The sequence below is a fragment of the Oncorhynchus mykiss genome, chromosome 18 (assembly GCF_013265735.2).
Source record: "Oncorhynchus mykiss isolate Arlee chromosome 18, USDA_OmykA_1.1, whole genome shotgun sequence".
Taxonomy (NCBI): Eukaryota; Metazoa; Chordata; class Actinopteri; order Salmoniformes; family Salmonidae; genus Oncorhynchus; species Oncorhynchus mykiss.
In genome coordinates, this window is record NC_048582.1 from 9,244,126 (window position 1) to 9,260,541 (window position 16,416).

General features: G+C 44.8%; 2 protein-coding genes across 3 annotated transcripts in view; both read left to right on the plus strand.

The window, feature by feature from the left end:
* Positions 1-2,701: 2,701 nt before the first annotated feature.
* LOC110497024 (aspartyl aminopeptidase) lies at positions 2,702-11,280 on the plus strand. Of its 2 annotated transcripts, none has more exons than XM_036951705.1 (15): positions 2,702-2,816; positions 3,183-3,273; positions 3,719-3,807; positions 3,944-4,057; positions 4,289-4,414; positions 4,589-4,713; positions 4,960-5,044; positions 5,199-5,306; positions 5,481-5,558; positions 5,835-5,918; positions 6,488-6,648; positions 7,486-7,525; positions 7,768-7,869; positions 9,565-9,732; positions 11,024-11,280. In XM_036951705.1, the coding sequence occupies exons 1-15, from the start codon at positions 2,811-2,813 to the stop codon at positions 11,072-11,074; spliced, it is 1,428 nt and encodes a 475-aa protein (XP_036807600.1). In that variant the 5' UTR covers positions 2,702-2,810; the 3' UTR covers positions 11,075-11,280. The 2 variants fall into 2 exon arrangements, with proteins under 2 accessions (XP_036807600.1, XP_036807601.1); XM_036951706.1 differs by having other exon boundaries at positions 2,801-2,919.
* A 1,168-nt stretch (positions 11,281-12,448) lies between these two features.
* The window catches only part of LOC110495547 (receptor-type tyrosine-protein phosphatase-like N), a 43,070-nt gene continuing 39,102 nt past the window's right edge, over positions 12,449-16,416 (plus strand). Inside the window, exon 1 of the mRNA XM_036951708.1 lies at positions 12,449-12,703. Within this exon, the coding sequence (XP_036807603.1) occupies positions 12,628-12,703 (76 nt within the window). The 5' untranslated portion in view covers positions 12,449-12,627. The remainder of the gene's footprint in view (positions 12,704-16,416) is intronic.

The window sequence follows — 16,416 nt, forward strand, 5'->3', positions numbered from 1 at the left end:
AATGGTATAGAATTCTTAGCTGCAGACTTGTAATTAGTATCAAAGATTTGCTCTTATTCTGTCGGTATCGATAGTCTGAGTTTCAACAACCATTACAACCTTAGTTTATACTCCAGTTTAGGGTCTCTACTCAAACCTTAGCCCTCTCGGTAATCGAGGTTTGGGTGTAAAGAGAAATTCCCAAGGAAGGAGTTATATCCAGAACAGTAGGAAAGGGCTGTCCCATGGTGCCAGATCAATGTATGTGTTCATGGGGTGGGCCTATGACTTAGTTAAACTCCAAAGGGAATTGGCGTTTCCTTCATTAAACAGTTTAAAATCACATTACATAATTTCACAAATAGTTTAATCTTTACTAATTTATTTTATACAACAACTAGATTGCAAGCCTCGCAACTGAGACTCTTGTATAAACAGAGTTATGGTAATGTGGCTGTATTGTCTCATGAGTTTCACAAACATTAAACGAAATGGGCCGGTTGTAGCTGGATTCTCCCCCGACCGTGTACACATTCTCCAAAACATGGACATTGTTCAGTTCTCAAGTTCTGTGATGTGGAAGAGGTTCCTTTGTTCTCCTGTGAAACTTTATCTCTATACTGTCTGGCCATGAGGAAAGAGACTCCTCTAGGAATTTATGACCTGCGTAACAGAGCCTGGGTGTAGGGGGAAGAGAGAGAGGTTGTGAGAGAGAGAGAATGGTGCAGAGAGAGAGGTGGTGAGAGAGATAGGATGGTGCAGAGAGATGGGGATGGTACTCGCTATCCCCAAAGAGGGCCAAGTCATGACAAGTCATTGGCCTGTACGGAGAATTAAGTAAAACCACAACTCCAACTCCATATCTCCATCCATGGCTAATTTGGGAAAGGGACAATTTTTAGCTAGCTAGCTAACCACCGGAGTACAACAACACAAGATGCAACAATTACATTTTTTTCTGTCAATAAAGACATTTGGCTTGTGATGTGATTGGTCTGAAGCCAAATCCAGACTGGCTTCCCTTGACACGAACAATGTTTCTGTAGGCTACTGCGATGGCAGTTTGCAAAACAAATCCCCTCCCAATTGAAACACATAATAATCCTGATATCATTCAGCCAGGTAGGCATACTTTGTAGTTAACATTTAATTGAGAATATTAGTGGGAAAGCCTTTCTATCTACTCATAAGACACTTGCAGTAACATTAGTAACTTGTCTCTAACTGACAACACAAAGTGATAGATAAGCGCGCGTGCACGCACGCACACAAATACCCATGATGTTGCTTCTTCAGAAAGCTGTATACTACACTATTGTTTTTTAAAAACATTTAATTATTGTAACATTATTTTTCTGCCTGTTGAGGGTGACAGTTTGGTTTGGTGCTCATCTTTCTGCTGCCACGCAATATCGTCCAGTGGATACATTCAATAGTTGTACAATTTTATAATACAAGTATCAAACTTGGTACACTAATACTTGCTACCTTAAGGACTATTTTAAAGATTGAAGGCAGTCTGGGAAGCCTGTCAATCAACCAGGACTGATATTTTAATAAAATGGCTGCCATCTGGATTTCCTGTTAGAAGAAAATGGGGTATAAAAACAAAGGGTCACACACTCCATATGTATAACCTCCCAGTCATTTATTGGGTAAGAAAACACAAACCTTTCAGCATCACTGTGCCTTCTTCAGGATAAAATAGAGTCAAATCATTCCAAACAATGTAAAAAATTGCTAATGTTATCTTCCCACTAAATAAATCCCACAGGTAATATAGAAAGTCATTCTGATCATAAAGTACTCTTAAGACCTTATAGGTGCACTATGCAGAAATGGCTCTGCCATTTCCTGGTTGCAAAAATTGTAAGAGTTTGCCTAATTTCTGTTTATGTGACAAAACAAGCAAGTAAAGTGTAAAGAATCATTGTACCATCTGACCCACTATTAAATATATTTTCCATAACCAAAAATATTGTATTTACAGCTGTTTGAAGCTGATGTGCAAAACTGAAAGTAAAAGACGCAACAACTAAACTTAAGAATGGGAAGCATAGAAATAGCTCACATAGAACAGATCTACCACATCTTAGGCTTGCTTTCAATGAGAATGACAGATGTAAGAAATTATAGTTTTTGTGAATTAGGTCTGGTTATCCCAAACGTTACATATTGCAGTTTTAATAGGGGTCATTTTGACCATAGTCCAGCGGCTGGCTACATGAAGATTTTTGCTACTTTGTGATAGAGCCACTAACATTTCACACACATATAGGGAATGTGTTAATATGTCATTTTGGCTATAGTGCCATAACTGATTTTGTCCATTAGTCCCCTGGTGGTAATTTTAAATATGGCCACCAACCAGCTGCATGCATGTGGCGATTTTGGACTAGATTCACATGACCATATCTCCATAAATAATTGGTACATACAGCCCATTGATGGTTTAAAATGTTTGAGTGGGTCTGGAAAGCACAATAAAATGGCTAAAAAATGCCATATATACGTATCCTTTAAACTTTTTGTAGAAAAGTGGGGAAAACTGATTCCTGGTTGACTTATGCTTCCCAAATTGTCTCCAATCTTTAAAATGTCTAATATTAGTGGGCCAAGTTGGATGTTGGAACGATCTTGTGTATACTGTAGTTGGTTCTTATCCACTGTTTGTTTCACTTTCACCTCCTGGCCAGCAGAGGGCAATACCACGTTCCCCTCCCCTCAAATTACCCATTGTTAGTTTCTACATCGCTGGTCTTTATCAAATCTGTCAGATTTCTCGGGTGCTTTACACCGGGTACGCAGTTTAAAAGTCCAGTTAAACATTAATGCAGGTAAGCGCCATAAATTATGATTTTGCAGTCGGTTTATTAAGCGGTGTAGCTAGCTCAGAGCGGTCTGATTCAACTTTTAGAAGCTGCGTTTGCTGTGTCTAAGGTTTGCATTACAATGTGTTGGCTACCTAACGTAGCTGATTTAGCTAGCTAGCAAGCAAGCAAGGATTAGCCTGCTGTCTAATTCTTCACTCAGCTAAACGTGTATTCTGTTTTTGGACTAGCCATACAGTCTATTGTCATGTTATGACACTTCTTGCTAAATTGTATTTTGCTTGCTGTTCAGCAATATCTCTTTCTGTTTTGCTTCCCAATGCAACGCTGTATCAGTCATGGCATGTAACGTTATCCTTCTGCTTTCTCTAGTCACTGATCATGAAAAGTTCAAAGGAAGCTGTGCAGACTGCTGCCAAGGAATTCCTGCAGTTCGTGAACAAAGGAGTGTCTCCATACCACGGTAAGAACACGAATCATTCTAGGACTGGTAGTTTGATAGTTAAAGAAATGGTGTCAGTACTACAGGTTCAGAACAATGGCAATATAATATTTTGTAGGCATGTAGCTGTCAAGAGCATGTAACCAAATGCAGTGGGAGACTATTTGGACCTAACTTAAATGGACCTTGATCTCTAAATAAGATAGATATCTTGCAGGCGGATGTCCTCTTTCTGAGCCTGTACGGATGCTGTTTTGTTGTGTAGCCTACCTTTGCACTCTGATCCATGTACAGTCCATTCACATTATCCTTCGCCTAGATCCCCTCCTGAGCTGTCTTAACGCCACCCTCTTATCAGACAGTTAATTGATATGTCCCCCGGTTGCACAGGTTGTAACTCATAAAAGGAACGAGGTGGCTTGACGTTAATGTCCTGCTCTTTTCACTCTGTCCTATTTGTGAGCAGTGGTTGAGGAGTGTAAGTCTCGTCTGCTGGGGGCTGGCTTTACTGAGCTGAAGGAGACTGAGCAGTGGAACATCAAGCCTGCCAGTAAGGTCAGTCAGTACATGGAGGTTCCAGTCTGACACTGATCTACACAGCTTTATAGGGCTTCATCTTATAGGGATCAAATCATATTTTCCTGTCAAACTGTGCTTGATTGAGAACTAACTACTCCTCTTCTCTCAACAGTACTTTGTGACCCGTAACTACTCCTCCATCATCGCTTTTGCTGTGGGTGGACATTTCCAGCCAGGCAATGGCTTCACTATGATTGGAGCGCACACAGACAGCCCCTGTCTGAGGGTAAGGATGAAATTCTACACTTGGGAAATGACTGGGCCGTGTTCATTAGGGACAAAATGTTTTGAAACAGTGAGGTAATGTCTGAACATGTCCATTTTAAGAACAAATATTTTATGGTGTACCCTACTGAACACGACCCAGGGCTAACACCGCCAACCACTGGGGATAGTAGGTCATACTTGTATTTGGCCGCTAACTTGACACCCTTCTCTCTCTGTGTGGTTGATTCAGATTAAGCCACGGTCCAAGAAGACCAAACAGGGCTGTCTGCAGGTCGGGGTGGAGTGCTACGGAGGAGGAATCTGGAACACCTGGTTTGACCGGGATCTGACCATCGCCGGTCGTGTTATGGTCAAGGTATGGCAATGTAACCCTACCCATCTAACCCTTCATTCACAACTGAAACATTAAGGTTGGCCCATTTCTTAGGTTTCTGAACTCTCATGAACTATGTGTTGAAGTGTGTCTGGAGAATGGAGGTGTGTTTGTGAGAGGACCTTACATGGGAGTTGTTGTGTTATTGTGTTGCAGACTGGAGACAAGCTGGTCCATCGTCTGGTTCACGTGCCCCGGCCGATCATGAGGATCCCCCACCTGGCCATCCACCTCCAGAGGGACATCAACGACTCCTTCGGCCCCAACAAGGAGAACCACCTGTAAGTCCCAGGTTGCATGTCAGAAGTCTGAACTGGCTTCCTCTCCTCCATCTACACTGATCTGACGACAGGACAGGTGAAGGCAGTATGGCTGGAATTTGCTGTCACCTGTTCTGTTCTTTCACATCAGTGCAGTTGAAGGGGAGGAGACCACTATAGACTATTGAGATACACCCCTCAAGGGACCAGGAGAACAAACATAAATTGGACAGGAAAATAAGTGTTTAGTAACTGTGTGTGTGACAGTGTGCCCATCCTAGCCACTGCTGTACAGGAGGAGTTGGAGACTGGCTGCTGTTCCACTGGGGATGCCTGCGATGCCACCACTTTTGTAAGACTCTTAACTATCCATATCTCTCACTGTACACTCTGCAGTACTAGATAGTTATACACAGTCCAATGTACCACACACACTAATCAATCACTTGCCTTACACAACTTCAGTAGGCCTTTAGTACATTTCTCCATCTCTCTCACTCGTCCAGGCAGAGAAGCACCACCCGGCCCTGGTCAAGGTGCTGTGTTCAGAGCTGGACGTTCAGCCTGAGGCCCTGCTGGACTTTGAGCTGTGTCTGGCTGACACTCAGCCAGGGGTGAGTCTCCTCTCCTCCACCTCCACCCCCTCTGTTGTTAATGACATCGATAACAGATTACTGACGTGTGTCTGGCTGACACTCAGCCAGGAGTGAGTCTCCTCTCCTCCACCTCCACCCCCTCTGTTGTTAATGACATCGATAACAGATTACTGACGTGTGTCTGCTGCATAGGCAATTGGTGGTGTGTTTGAAGAGTTCATCTACTCCCCCCGTCTGGACAACCTCCACAGCTGCTACTGTGCCCTGCAGGTGAGTCTCCTCTGTTCCAACTCAACACTCCACCTCCAGACACTAACACCAGCCACCTCAACAACCGGTCTCCTTCTCAAAGTACAGCTCTGAGAGTAGCAACCTCACATCTTTTCCTCCGGTGTGTTTGAGAGGGACGAGAGGAATCGGAACATGACTACCACCATAATGTGAACGTCCTCTTTAACCTTACCATTCATTCTCCTAACCTCTACTTCTTCTTTAACCTTAACCTTCATTCCCCTAACCTTTACCCTCTTTTCCTCTGTCCACTAGGCTCTGATGGACTCCTGCATCTCTGGAGACTCTTTGGCCACAGACCCCAACATCAGGATGGTGACTCTGTTTGACAATGAAGAGGTCGGTCCCCAAGTCCTGTGTTGGCTAAATTCCTTCTGTGTAGAGCTAGGGCTTCTCCTTCACTGGCCTATAGCTATGAACTATAACTAGGGCCCAGGGTTTTCTGGTGGTTAGGAAAAACCCCTGGGGACATATTCACAAAGTATCTCTGATAAGGAGTGCTGATATAGGATCAGGTTCCCCCTCTGATTAATTATAATTAAAAATGTACAACTGATCCTAGATCAGCACTCCTACTCTGAGATGTTTTGTCAATATGGCCTCTGTATATCTAACTCAGGGCTCTCCAACCCTGTTCCTGGAGAGATACCCTCCTGTAGGTTTAGACTCCAACCCTGTTCCTGGTAGAGAGACCATCCTGTAGTGTAGGTTTAGACCCCAGTTGTAAAATGACTGATTTAGCCTATCACCCAGCTAATTAATAGAATCAGGTGCTCTAAATTAGGGTTGGAGTGTGAACCTACAGGAGGGTAGCTCTCCAGGAACAGGGTTGGAGTATAAACCTACAGGAGGGAACTGGTTTGGCGAACCCTAACCTAACACTTAACACTTCCCCCTATGGCCTGTAGGTGGGGTCAGAGAGCGCCCAGGGGGCAGCGTCCAACCTGACAGAGCTGATCCTGAGTCGACTGTCCTCCTCCCCCACCAACCTCACAGCCTTCCAGCAGGCGGTGCCACGCTCCTTCATGATCAGCGCCGACATGGCCCACGCCCTGCACCCCAACTACCAGTCAGTACCATACAGTAACCTGTCAATCACTCCAGTCTCTATAGTAACACTCCAATTACCAGTCAGTTTACTCCTACTCCCTATAGAAACGCCATACTGTTAATCACTCTGTGGTTGCATCCCAATTCTCCACCATTTTCCCAAAGTGTCTACTTCCTGCCATGGATTTAATGGTGGAGCCTCCCTCCAGCCCATTATTACACCAACCAAATGTTTTTAGATCCATGACAGAAAGTGTGCAAGTGAGGTCAGGTTCTAGAACATCATCCCAACTACCGGTCAGGTTCTAGAACATCATCTCAACTACCGGTCAGGTTCTAGAACATCATCCCAACTACCGGTCAGGTTCTAGAACATCATCCCAACTACCGGTCAGGTTCTAGAACATCATCACAACTACCGGTCAGGTTCTAGAACATCATCCCAACTACCAGTCACACTTTAGAAAAAGGGTGGAGAATCAAGACACAACCTCTGTCTCTAGTAACACCCCAACTACCAGTCAGAGGTTGTGTCCTGATTCTCCACCCTTTTTCTAAAGTGTGACTGGTAGTTGGGATGTTACTAGAGACAATGTGCTGTTACTCCCCATAGAAAACATACTAACATTCACACTGTCTCTACCAGTCAGGTTCAAGAACAACATCCCAACTACCAGTCAGTGTACAGTATACCTGGGGAATAATAGTCTCATTTATATATTTATGATATATTTATATCATATTGGATATATAATTGACTGCTGTTGTACTGTTTTTGTGCCAGCTGGGACCAGAAGACAATTTGAAAGATGTTTGCTGTGTTTATAGTTTTCATCGACTTTCATTTTCACCCTAGGGAGAAGCATGATGAAAACCACAGACCAGCCTTCCACAAGGTACAGAGCTCAAATGACCCCCTCAGCAATACGCACTGAAAACCCACATTAGAACTGGTGGACATATTGTTGGAATCTTCTACAAAAAATGTCTACGATTTAGGTAAAATAGTCATGGTGGACCTGTGTAATATTTGTGGCAGACATGCTATACATGTATGTATGTTTTCTATACAGATATCTGAAGTTGTAGTCAGTGTGATTGTCTGAATGTCCTCTCTCTCTCTCGCTCTCTCTCTCAGGGTCCTGTAGTTAAATTCAACAGTAACCAGCGCTATGCCACTACGGCTGTGACAGCCTCCATCTTGAGAGAGATCGCCAGTCGTGTTGGTGTGCCTCTTCAGGTAATTGGCGTGTGCGCGCGTGTGATTTGTTCATACATACTTGTTTCTGTGTGTGCTTGGTGCACTGCGCGGGTTTGTGATCTTGTTTCTTAAATCCACTCTGCAAGGAGCACATCTCCTAGCAAAGTAGTGCTGAGGTGAAGAAAGTGCAGTGGTGTAGTGGGAATTTAAACCAAGCCATGGTGTAGTGGGGATTTAAACCAAGCCGTTTCTGTAGTGGGGATTTAAACCAAGCCGTTTCTGTAGTGGGGATTTAAACCAAGCCGTTTCTGAGGTGGGGATTTAAACCAAGCCGTTTCTGAGGTGGGGATTTAAACCAAGCCGTTTCTGTAGTGGGGATTTAAACCAAGCCGGTTCTGTAGTGGGGATATAAACCAAGCCGTTTCTGTAGTGGGGATTTAAACCAAGCCGTGGTGTAGTGGGGATTTAAACCAAGCCGTGGTGTAGTGGGGATTTAAACCAAGCCGTGGTGTAGTGGGGATTTAAACCAAGCCGGTTCTGTAGTGGGGATTTAAACCAAGCCGTTTCTGTAGTGGGGATTTAAACCAAGCCGTTTCTGAGGTGGGGATTTAAACCAAGCCGTTTCTGAGGTGGGGATTTAAACCAAGCCGTTTCTGAGGTGGGGATTTAAACCAAGCCGGTTCTGTAGTGGGGATATAAACCAAGCCGGTTCTGTAGTGGGGATTTAAACCAAGCCGTGGTGTAGTGGGGATTTAAACCAAGCCGTGGTGTAGTGGGGATTTAAACCAAGCCGTGGTGTAGTGGGGATTTAAACCAAGCCGGTTCTGTAGTGGGGATTTAAACCAAGCCGGTTCTGTAGTGGGGATTTAAACCAAGCCGTTTCTGAGGTGGGGATTTAAACCAAGCCGTTTCTGAGGTGGGGATTTAAACCAAGCCGTTTCTGTAGTGGGGATTTAAACCAAGCCGGTTCTGTAGTGGGGATATAAACCAAGCCGTTTCTGTAGTGGGGATTTAAACCAAGCCGTTTCTGTTGTGGGGATTTAAACCAAGCCGTTTCTGTAGTGGGGATTTAGACCAAGCCGTTTCTGTAGTGGGGATTTAAACCAAGCCGTTTCTGTAGTGGGGATTTAAACCAAGCCGTTTCTGTAGTGGGGATATAAACCAAGCCGTTTCTGTAGTGGGGATTTAAACCAAGCCGTTTCTGTAGTGGGGATATAAACCAAGCCTTAGTGGAGTGGGGGTGGGGGGGATTTTAACCAAGCCTTAGTGGAGTGGGGGTGGGGTTATTTTAATCCAAGTTTATGGGAGAGATGAGGGAGACTGAAATGAGAACGTCTGCCTCTTAAGAGTAGATGAAGGATGTTCCGCTCCCACAAGGGCACTTTATTCACCTCAGGGCCTGGTGAAACTACCGCTCTGGTCCATTTCCCTCCCTGAAGTGTGCACTCATTCACCCCCATATGGACTCAGAGGAATGGACCGGTGTGAAGCCAGATTTAAATAGCAGAGAGGCAGGAACGACAGTTCCAGTTCTGACTCATGTTGAGTTTCCCCACACAGCTGACATCCAATGTATGTCTGAGTGATTAATGGGCATCCATGGCACATGGAAATGTAATCAATAAATCTGAATGTAACAGTACATGTGTTTTATTCTCTCCACAGATGCTTCAACTGTACCTAGTAAGCGTGTGTTAATTCATTACCCTCCTGACCCTGTTTCTGTGGCCCCAGGATGTGATGGTGCGTAACGACAGCCCCTGTGGGACCACCATCGGCCCCATCCTGTCTTCCCGCCTGGGGATCCCCGTGCTGGACATCGGTGCCCCCCAGCTGGCCATGCACTCCATCAGGGAGATGTGCTGCACCTCCGGGGTGCTCCAGTCTACCAACCTATTCAAGGTACTGGACCCTGTACTAACCCACTCCATCAGGGAGATGTGCTCCAGTCTACCAACCTATTCAAGGTACTGGACCCTGTACTAACCCACTCCATCAGGGAGATGTGCTGCACCTCCGGGGTGCTCCAGTCTACCAACCTATTCAAGGTACTGGACCCTGTACTAACCCACTCCATCAGGGAGATGTGCTGCACCTCCGGGGTGCTCCAGTCTACCAACCTATTCAAGGTACTGGACCCTGTACTAACCCACTCCATCAGGGAGATGTGCTCCAGTCTACCAACCTATTCAAGGTACTGGACCCTGTACTAACCCACTCCATCAGGGAGATGTGCTGCACCTCCGGGGTGCTCCAGTCTACCAACCTATTCAAGGTACTGGACCCTGTACTAACCCACTCCATCAGGGAGATGTGCTCCAGTCTACCAACCTATTCAAGGTACTGGACCCTGTACTAACCCACTCCATCAGGGAGATGTGCTGCACCTCCAGGGTGCTCCAGTCTACCAACCTATTCAAGGTACTGGACCCTGTACTAACCCACTCCATCAGGGAGATGTGCTCCAGTCTACCAACCTATTCAAGGTACTGGACCCTGTACTAACCCACTCCATCAGGGAGATGTGCTCCAGTCTACCAACCTATTCAAGGTACTGGACCCTGTACTAACCCACTCCATCAGGGAGATGTGCTGCACCTCTGGAGTACTCCAGTCTACCAACCTATTCAAGGTACTGGACCCTGTACTAACCCACTCCATCAGGGAGATGTGCTGCACCTCCGGGGTGCTCCAGTCTACCAACCTATTCAAGGTACTGGACCCTGTACTAACCCACTCCATCAGGGAGATGTGCTCCAGTCTACCAACCTATTCAAGGTACTGGACCCTGTACTAACCCACTCCAGGGTTGGGGTCAATTCAGGATGTACACTACATTTCCAATTCTCTTGAATGCTTGTCAATTAGGAAAATGTGGCTTTGGAATGACCCCCTGACCCCTGACCCACTCCATCACACTGATACCCTTTTCACTCTGCTGTTTCTCTATGAGCCAAACGGAGCCAAGCGGTTCTGCCTGGCCTGGGTACACATCTACTGTAGTTGCTGGACAATGTGGAAGGAAAATATCAGAGCCAGCACAGTGTGGGAACAGCATGTTAGTGTGAAAGTGGTATCAGACTGTCCGTACATTCTATGGGTCTAATTGTGTTGTAATCTGACCAGACATAGTGAACCATAATGTCTCACTATGTTGATGTATGATGATGTGTCTTCCGTCTGTTCTTACCAGGGCTTCTTTGAGCTCTTCCCCACTGTGAGAGACATGGTGACTGTGGACTAGCCTGGGGGAAGGACACAGCATGGACAGAAGGACAGACAGATGTCCTCCTCTGGGTCTCTCTACACACGGTGTTATTTGTATACTCACATGACACACAGTGCTACAGCAGAACGTTTTGCACACATTCAGAGGCAAGGAAAGTTTCCTTCAAATTATGTTTCTGATGAACTGAAATGGTTTATAAAATAATACATTTTTAATCTACACATCCTCTCTCCTTCCCTTGTTTTTGTTCACTCACTCATTCCACACACATATAGTCCTAAAGGCTGGACGCAATGGGCACTGCAGTGCCCCTGGACCAATTAAGTCGCTTGCTTAAAGGCACAACGGCAGATGATGCATTTCCGCACTAGATTTTCCCGTCTTGAGTTGGGATTCGAACCGGCAACCCTCTGGTTGAGGCCTGCTTCTCTAACCTCTGCCTCTGATGTTGCACTGGATCTCCAATTGAAATAAAGTGTTTGGCCCACACTCTTTAGCAAGTCTAGTACCAGTGCTGAAACAACATACAATGTTGACAAATATTCTGAACAAAAATCTAAACACAACAGTTTTACTGAGTTTACAGTTCATATAAGGAAATCAGTCAATTTACATAAATTCATTAGGCCCTAATCTATGGATTTCACAATACTGGGCATCCATGGGTGGGCCTAGGAGGGCATACGCCCACCCACTTGGGAGCTAGGCCCAGCCAATCAGAATGTGTTTTTCCCCACCAAAGGTTTTTTTTTCAGACAGAAATACTCCTCAGTTTCATCAGCTGTCCTGGGCTGGCATGGTTACATGAGGTCGGAAGTGGCTTGTGGTAGAGAAATGAACATTCAATTCTCTGGCAACAGCGCTGTTGGACATTCCTGCAGTTAGCATGCCAATTACACGCTCCCTCAACTTGAAACATCCGTGGCATTGTGTTGTGTGGCATTGTGTTGTGTGACAAAACTGCACATTTTAGAGTGGCCTTTTATTGTCCCCAGCACAGGGTGCACCTGTGTAATGATCATGCTGTTTAATCAGCTTCTTGTCAGGTGGATGGATTATCTTGGCAAAGGATAAATTATCACTAACAGGAATGTAAAACAAGTGTGTGCACAATTTGAGAGAAATAAGCTTTTTGTGAGTATGGAACATTTCTGGGATATTTTATTTCAGCTCATGAAACATGACCCCACTTTACATGTTGCGTTTATATTTTTCCTCTGTATATTTAGAGGAACTGAGGAATACATGGTAAAAATGACTTGAACTTTATTAATTTCGCCTAGTGGGCTATGATGCAATGGTGGGTCTCCCAAAGGTAAACCAGCCATGCAGAAAGACTAACCCCTTCCGTTCCTGATCCGAAGCAGCGTGCATCCCGGGATTTACACGTTTCTCGCAACACTTGCTGTCTCACTCACAGTTGGTGCGCTTCTGCTGCCGAAAATCCACGTCCTTCCTTTGGAGTCGGAGTGGATGTGCGACATTTAGAAAGTCCCTCCGATAGTTGACACGGATCATGAGGGTTTAAAACGCACCGCTGAACAGCTCTGTCTGTCTTGGGGAAAACCATGGGATCTCAGCGACTATGGAGCGTGTTCTGTGTGATGGCGGTGTGCTATCAGACGGGGATGTCAAGCAGATACGGTAAGGGAGAAAAATGAACTGAGTCACTCAGAGGCAGGTAACAGGTCTACATACACAGCCATTTAGAAATCTCAGCCAAGGCAATAGCGTATAAGTAATACGCTATGTAGTAAATCAATGCAATATATTGACGGGGTCCATGAGCCATATTCTGCTACTTAATTCAAACTGGATTTGCCAGAATAGCAACTAAGAATATAGCCACATATGCTCAATTATTTTAGTATCATTCACCGTACTGTTTTGCTTTTCTGTGCATTGTAGCATAGTGTTATAAACAATGTGAATTTACTTATACATTACACATGTTAAGAAATTGAGAGATTCAGATGTGATTCAACATCATTTCTGGATGTCAGTTATGTTTGTTTAGGCTATTGGAGGCTATGTAGGCTGAATCTACAATTGCTTCACAATACACTTGGTTTGATTAGTGACTTGAGGCTGTCGACTTCTGCTTGGATTGAATGATGGGTTTTGCGAAAACAGCGTCAGGCGTGATTCATCATAGCTCCTCTCCGCAATAATAGTGGAGCAAGGACCAGTAATAGCCTGCTGTGCCCCACGCTTTGGCTCGGCGCGCTCAATAAAAACAAAACTGTTTGAGAGCGAGGGAGAGCGTTTCTTCACGTCATTCAAAAGTCAGAAGATTAGGGTTTGGTTTTTGTGTCGGCTACTGGTCTGGTGTTTTTGCTTTTGTGGATGACGATGTCATTTTGATTTGGGTAAAATGCACTGCGCTAAGTTGAAACAACATGCACTTGGCTATTGATGCAATGTCAACCCAATGCAAGGAAATTGAATGACAACCTAGGCAACCACTGTCATAGGTTTACCAAGGCCCATTTTGTAATACTGCGATTACAACCACCCACTTGCTTACCACACATGACCTCACGCCCTCCAGGCTGGTTAGTAGTTCAATTACTAAAGTTGGATCCTGTTCTCATGTAGACATCCTACTGCTGGCAGTTTATCAATGTAGGCTGCAGCCAATCCTACCACCTCGAATTGTACATCAATAGCGCCTGCGCGCTCATTTCAGTACCATGGACAGTGCATACATACTCTCTACGTCAATGGCATGTGCGTTGGTTATAGCCAGTCATTTTAGAACCATGGACAGACGGCACACGCAGACTCAGCACTGATGGTTCAGAACAGCGCGCTTGTTTTCTGTGTCGATGGCCGCTTGACATTTCGGTGCTGTAGAGCAGGCTAAACCTGTGCTGTGGAGGCAGGCACACACACTGACCTTAACTCAGTTCTGGTGAGATGTAGACCTGACTACTGTTAGTTCATCACACTAGGGGAAAATGCATTACTTTGCCTCCTTGATTTCCAGCTGTTCGACACGGTTGGTTATCTTGTAATGCGGTTATTGCTTACTTACCGTGTGTGTCAATCTGAGGAGAATTATACCATGTCTAACTGGCTATGACTGCCTTCCTTTTGACATGCCGGTTTGTGGAGTTATCAGAAGTGAAACAGTAGGCCTAACATTGTGCAGGTAACTAATAAACCAATAGTAGCGTACCCCATCGCTGTGACTCACCACCACGACTGTAGTCACTACCTGAAGGATCCTTCATTCATATGGCTTCACCCCATGTGAATAAACAGGAATGAGTGAGAACTGCATATATTCTAATGTATTTGGAGATTTTGTTGGATGGCCAGACCAATTTACTGAGCATGTTTAAGACACAACACTAACAAAGCTGAAGAGGCATATACACGCGTATGTATCAAGTATAACTCACCCATTCTGATGGTTATGAATCAGATTATAACAGTCTTTAAATCTGGTGGTACTGATGGTTATGAATCACAATATGGTACTTGTTAGATCTGGTGGGGTGTTACATTTCTCAGGTTGTCAAACAGTGAGAGGTGAGACACAGGTGGTGTGTGACTTCAGCCCATAGCATCACCTGTCATGGCCATCTGTCTATATGCACCTCGGAGGACAAAAACAAGTCTGTTTTCTGAAGATTAAAAGGGCCATCCGCAGTTAAAACAATAACAAAGAGGGCTCCCCGCCACCGTTTTGATAAAAAGTTGAGGGATGGGGTGGCTGGAGAAATGGAACCACTCTCAAATTTTGCCCATCAATTATATACAAATGACAGTTTTAACCATGTTTTGAGGCTATACAGTGTTTTGTTTACATTCACATTGGAGTAAATCAAGCTTATCATGTTGGATTCTAATGGGGTACAACATTCTCATGAGGCATTTCTAAGTTTAAGATTACCCCTTTAAATCTGTAAAATATAAGATTGCATCCCAAATGGCACCCTATTCCCTATATAGTGCACTACTTTAGACTAGGACCGTGTTCCCTATATAGTGCACTACTTTAGACCAGGGCCCCATTCCCTATGTAGTGCACTACTTTAGACCAGGGCCCTATTCCCTATATAGTGCACTACTTTTGACCAAGGCCCTATTCCCTATATAGTGCACTACTTTAGACCAGGGCCCTATTCCCTATATAGTGCACTACTTTTGACCAAGGCCCGTAGGGAACAGGGTACAATTTGAGATTCAGACTCTTATCTGAAGCTATAAAAGATAATTCAAATGGACAAAGCCTCACCAGACTCACCATTATTCAACTCAACATGTCGTGTCTGTCATCACTCCATCCCTGTACTTATAGCCCATTACTTTATTGTCATTTCAGATATGAAAGGATATGATTGTAGTTGCAGTAACATATTAAAAATAGCCCTTGTGTCGTAGAGTGCTCCCCCACTTCCTCTGTCCAGGCCCTGACTCCCAGTGGTACAGATCTGCTATCTTAATTTGATCACTGTTGTTGCAGAGATGTATCCTGCAAATTTTAGTGTAGTCAAGGTTTTAAAAGGCTTCTAAAGTATGTAATACCCACCTGATTTGCACCAACGGAAAATGTATCAACCCCTACAAAAATGTCCATTAATTATAATCCACATAATAATTCCAATTTCATTTTCCTGCTATGAGAAGCAGGGTCAAATTAAGGTAGCACATCTGTAGGCTGAGAGAGAGTTTGAGGGGGGATAGAGAGAGAGCGAGTTTGAGAGGGGGAGAGAGAGTTTGAGAGGGGGATAGAGAGAGAGTTTGAGAGGGGGATAGAGAGAGAGTTTGAAGGGGAGAGAGAGAGAGAGAGAGTTTGAAGGGGAGAGAGAGTTTGAGGGGGAGAGAGAGTTTGAGAGAGAGAGAGAGAGTGAGTTTGAGGCAGAGAGAGTTTGAGGCAGAGAGAGTTTGAGGGGGAGAGAGAGTTTGAGGGGGAGAGAGAGAGAGTTTGAAGGGGAGAGAGAGTTTGAGAGAGAGAGAGAGTGAGTTTGAGGCAGAGAGTGAGTTTGAGGCAGAGAGAGTTTGAGAGTTTGAGGGGGAGAGTGAGTTTGAGAGTTTGAGGGGGAGAGTGAGTTTGAGAGTTTGAGGGGGAGAGGGAGAAAGAGTTTGAGGAGGAGATTAGGGGAAGGGAGATGGAGGAAAACAAACTCAGATCATCGTGGAGAAAGAACAGGAAACACCCAGTCATGTGACTGAGTTTAACTATGGGATTGGATTCATAAAGTGTGTGTGGGGTGGAAACATCCAAGGTGATAATTATGTCCATGCTGTTTGGAACTCTTTTGTTTATGGAGCTCTGACTCATGCATGTATACAGCACAATGCAGCAAATGTTGCCATGATACAGTCCTGTGCTAATTATTGACTGC

What these genes read in the sequence shown, in the direction of transcription:
- LOC110497024 (XM_036951705.1), top strand. An exon ending in CAGACAGCCCCTGTCTGAGG is followed by an intron (nt 4,058 to 4,288) that starts GTAAGGATGAAA and finishes TGGTTGATTCAG; the next exon opens with ATTAAGCCACGGTCCAAGAA. An exon ending in CCCAACAAGGAGAACCACCT is followed by an intron (nt 4,714 to 4,959) that starts GTAAGTCCCAGG and finishes TGTGTGTGACAG; the next exon opens with TGTGCCCATCCTAGCCACTG.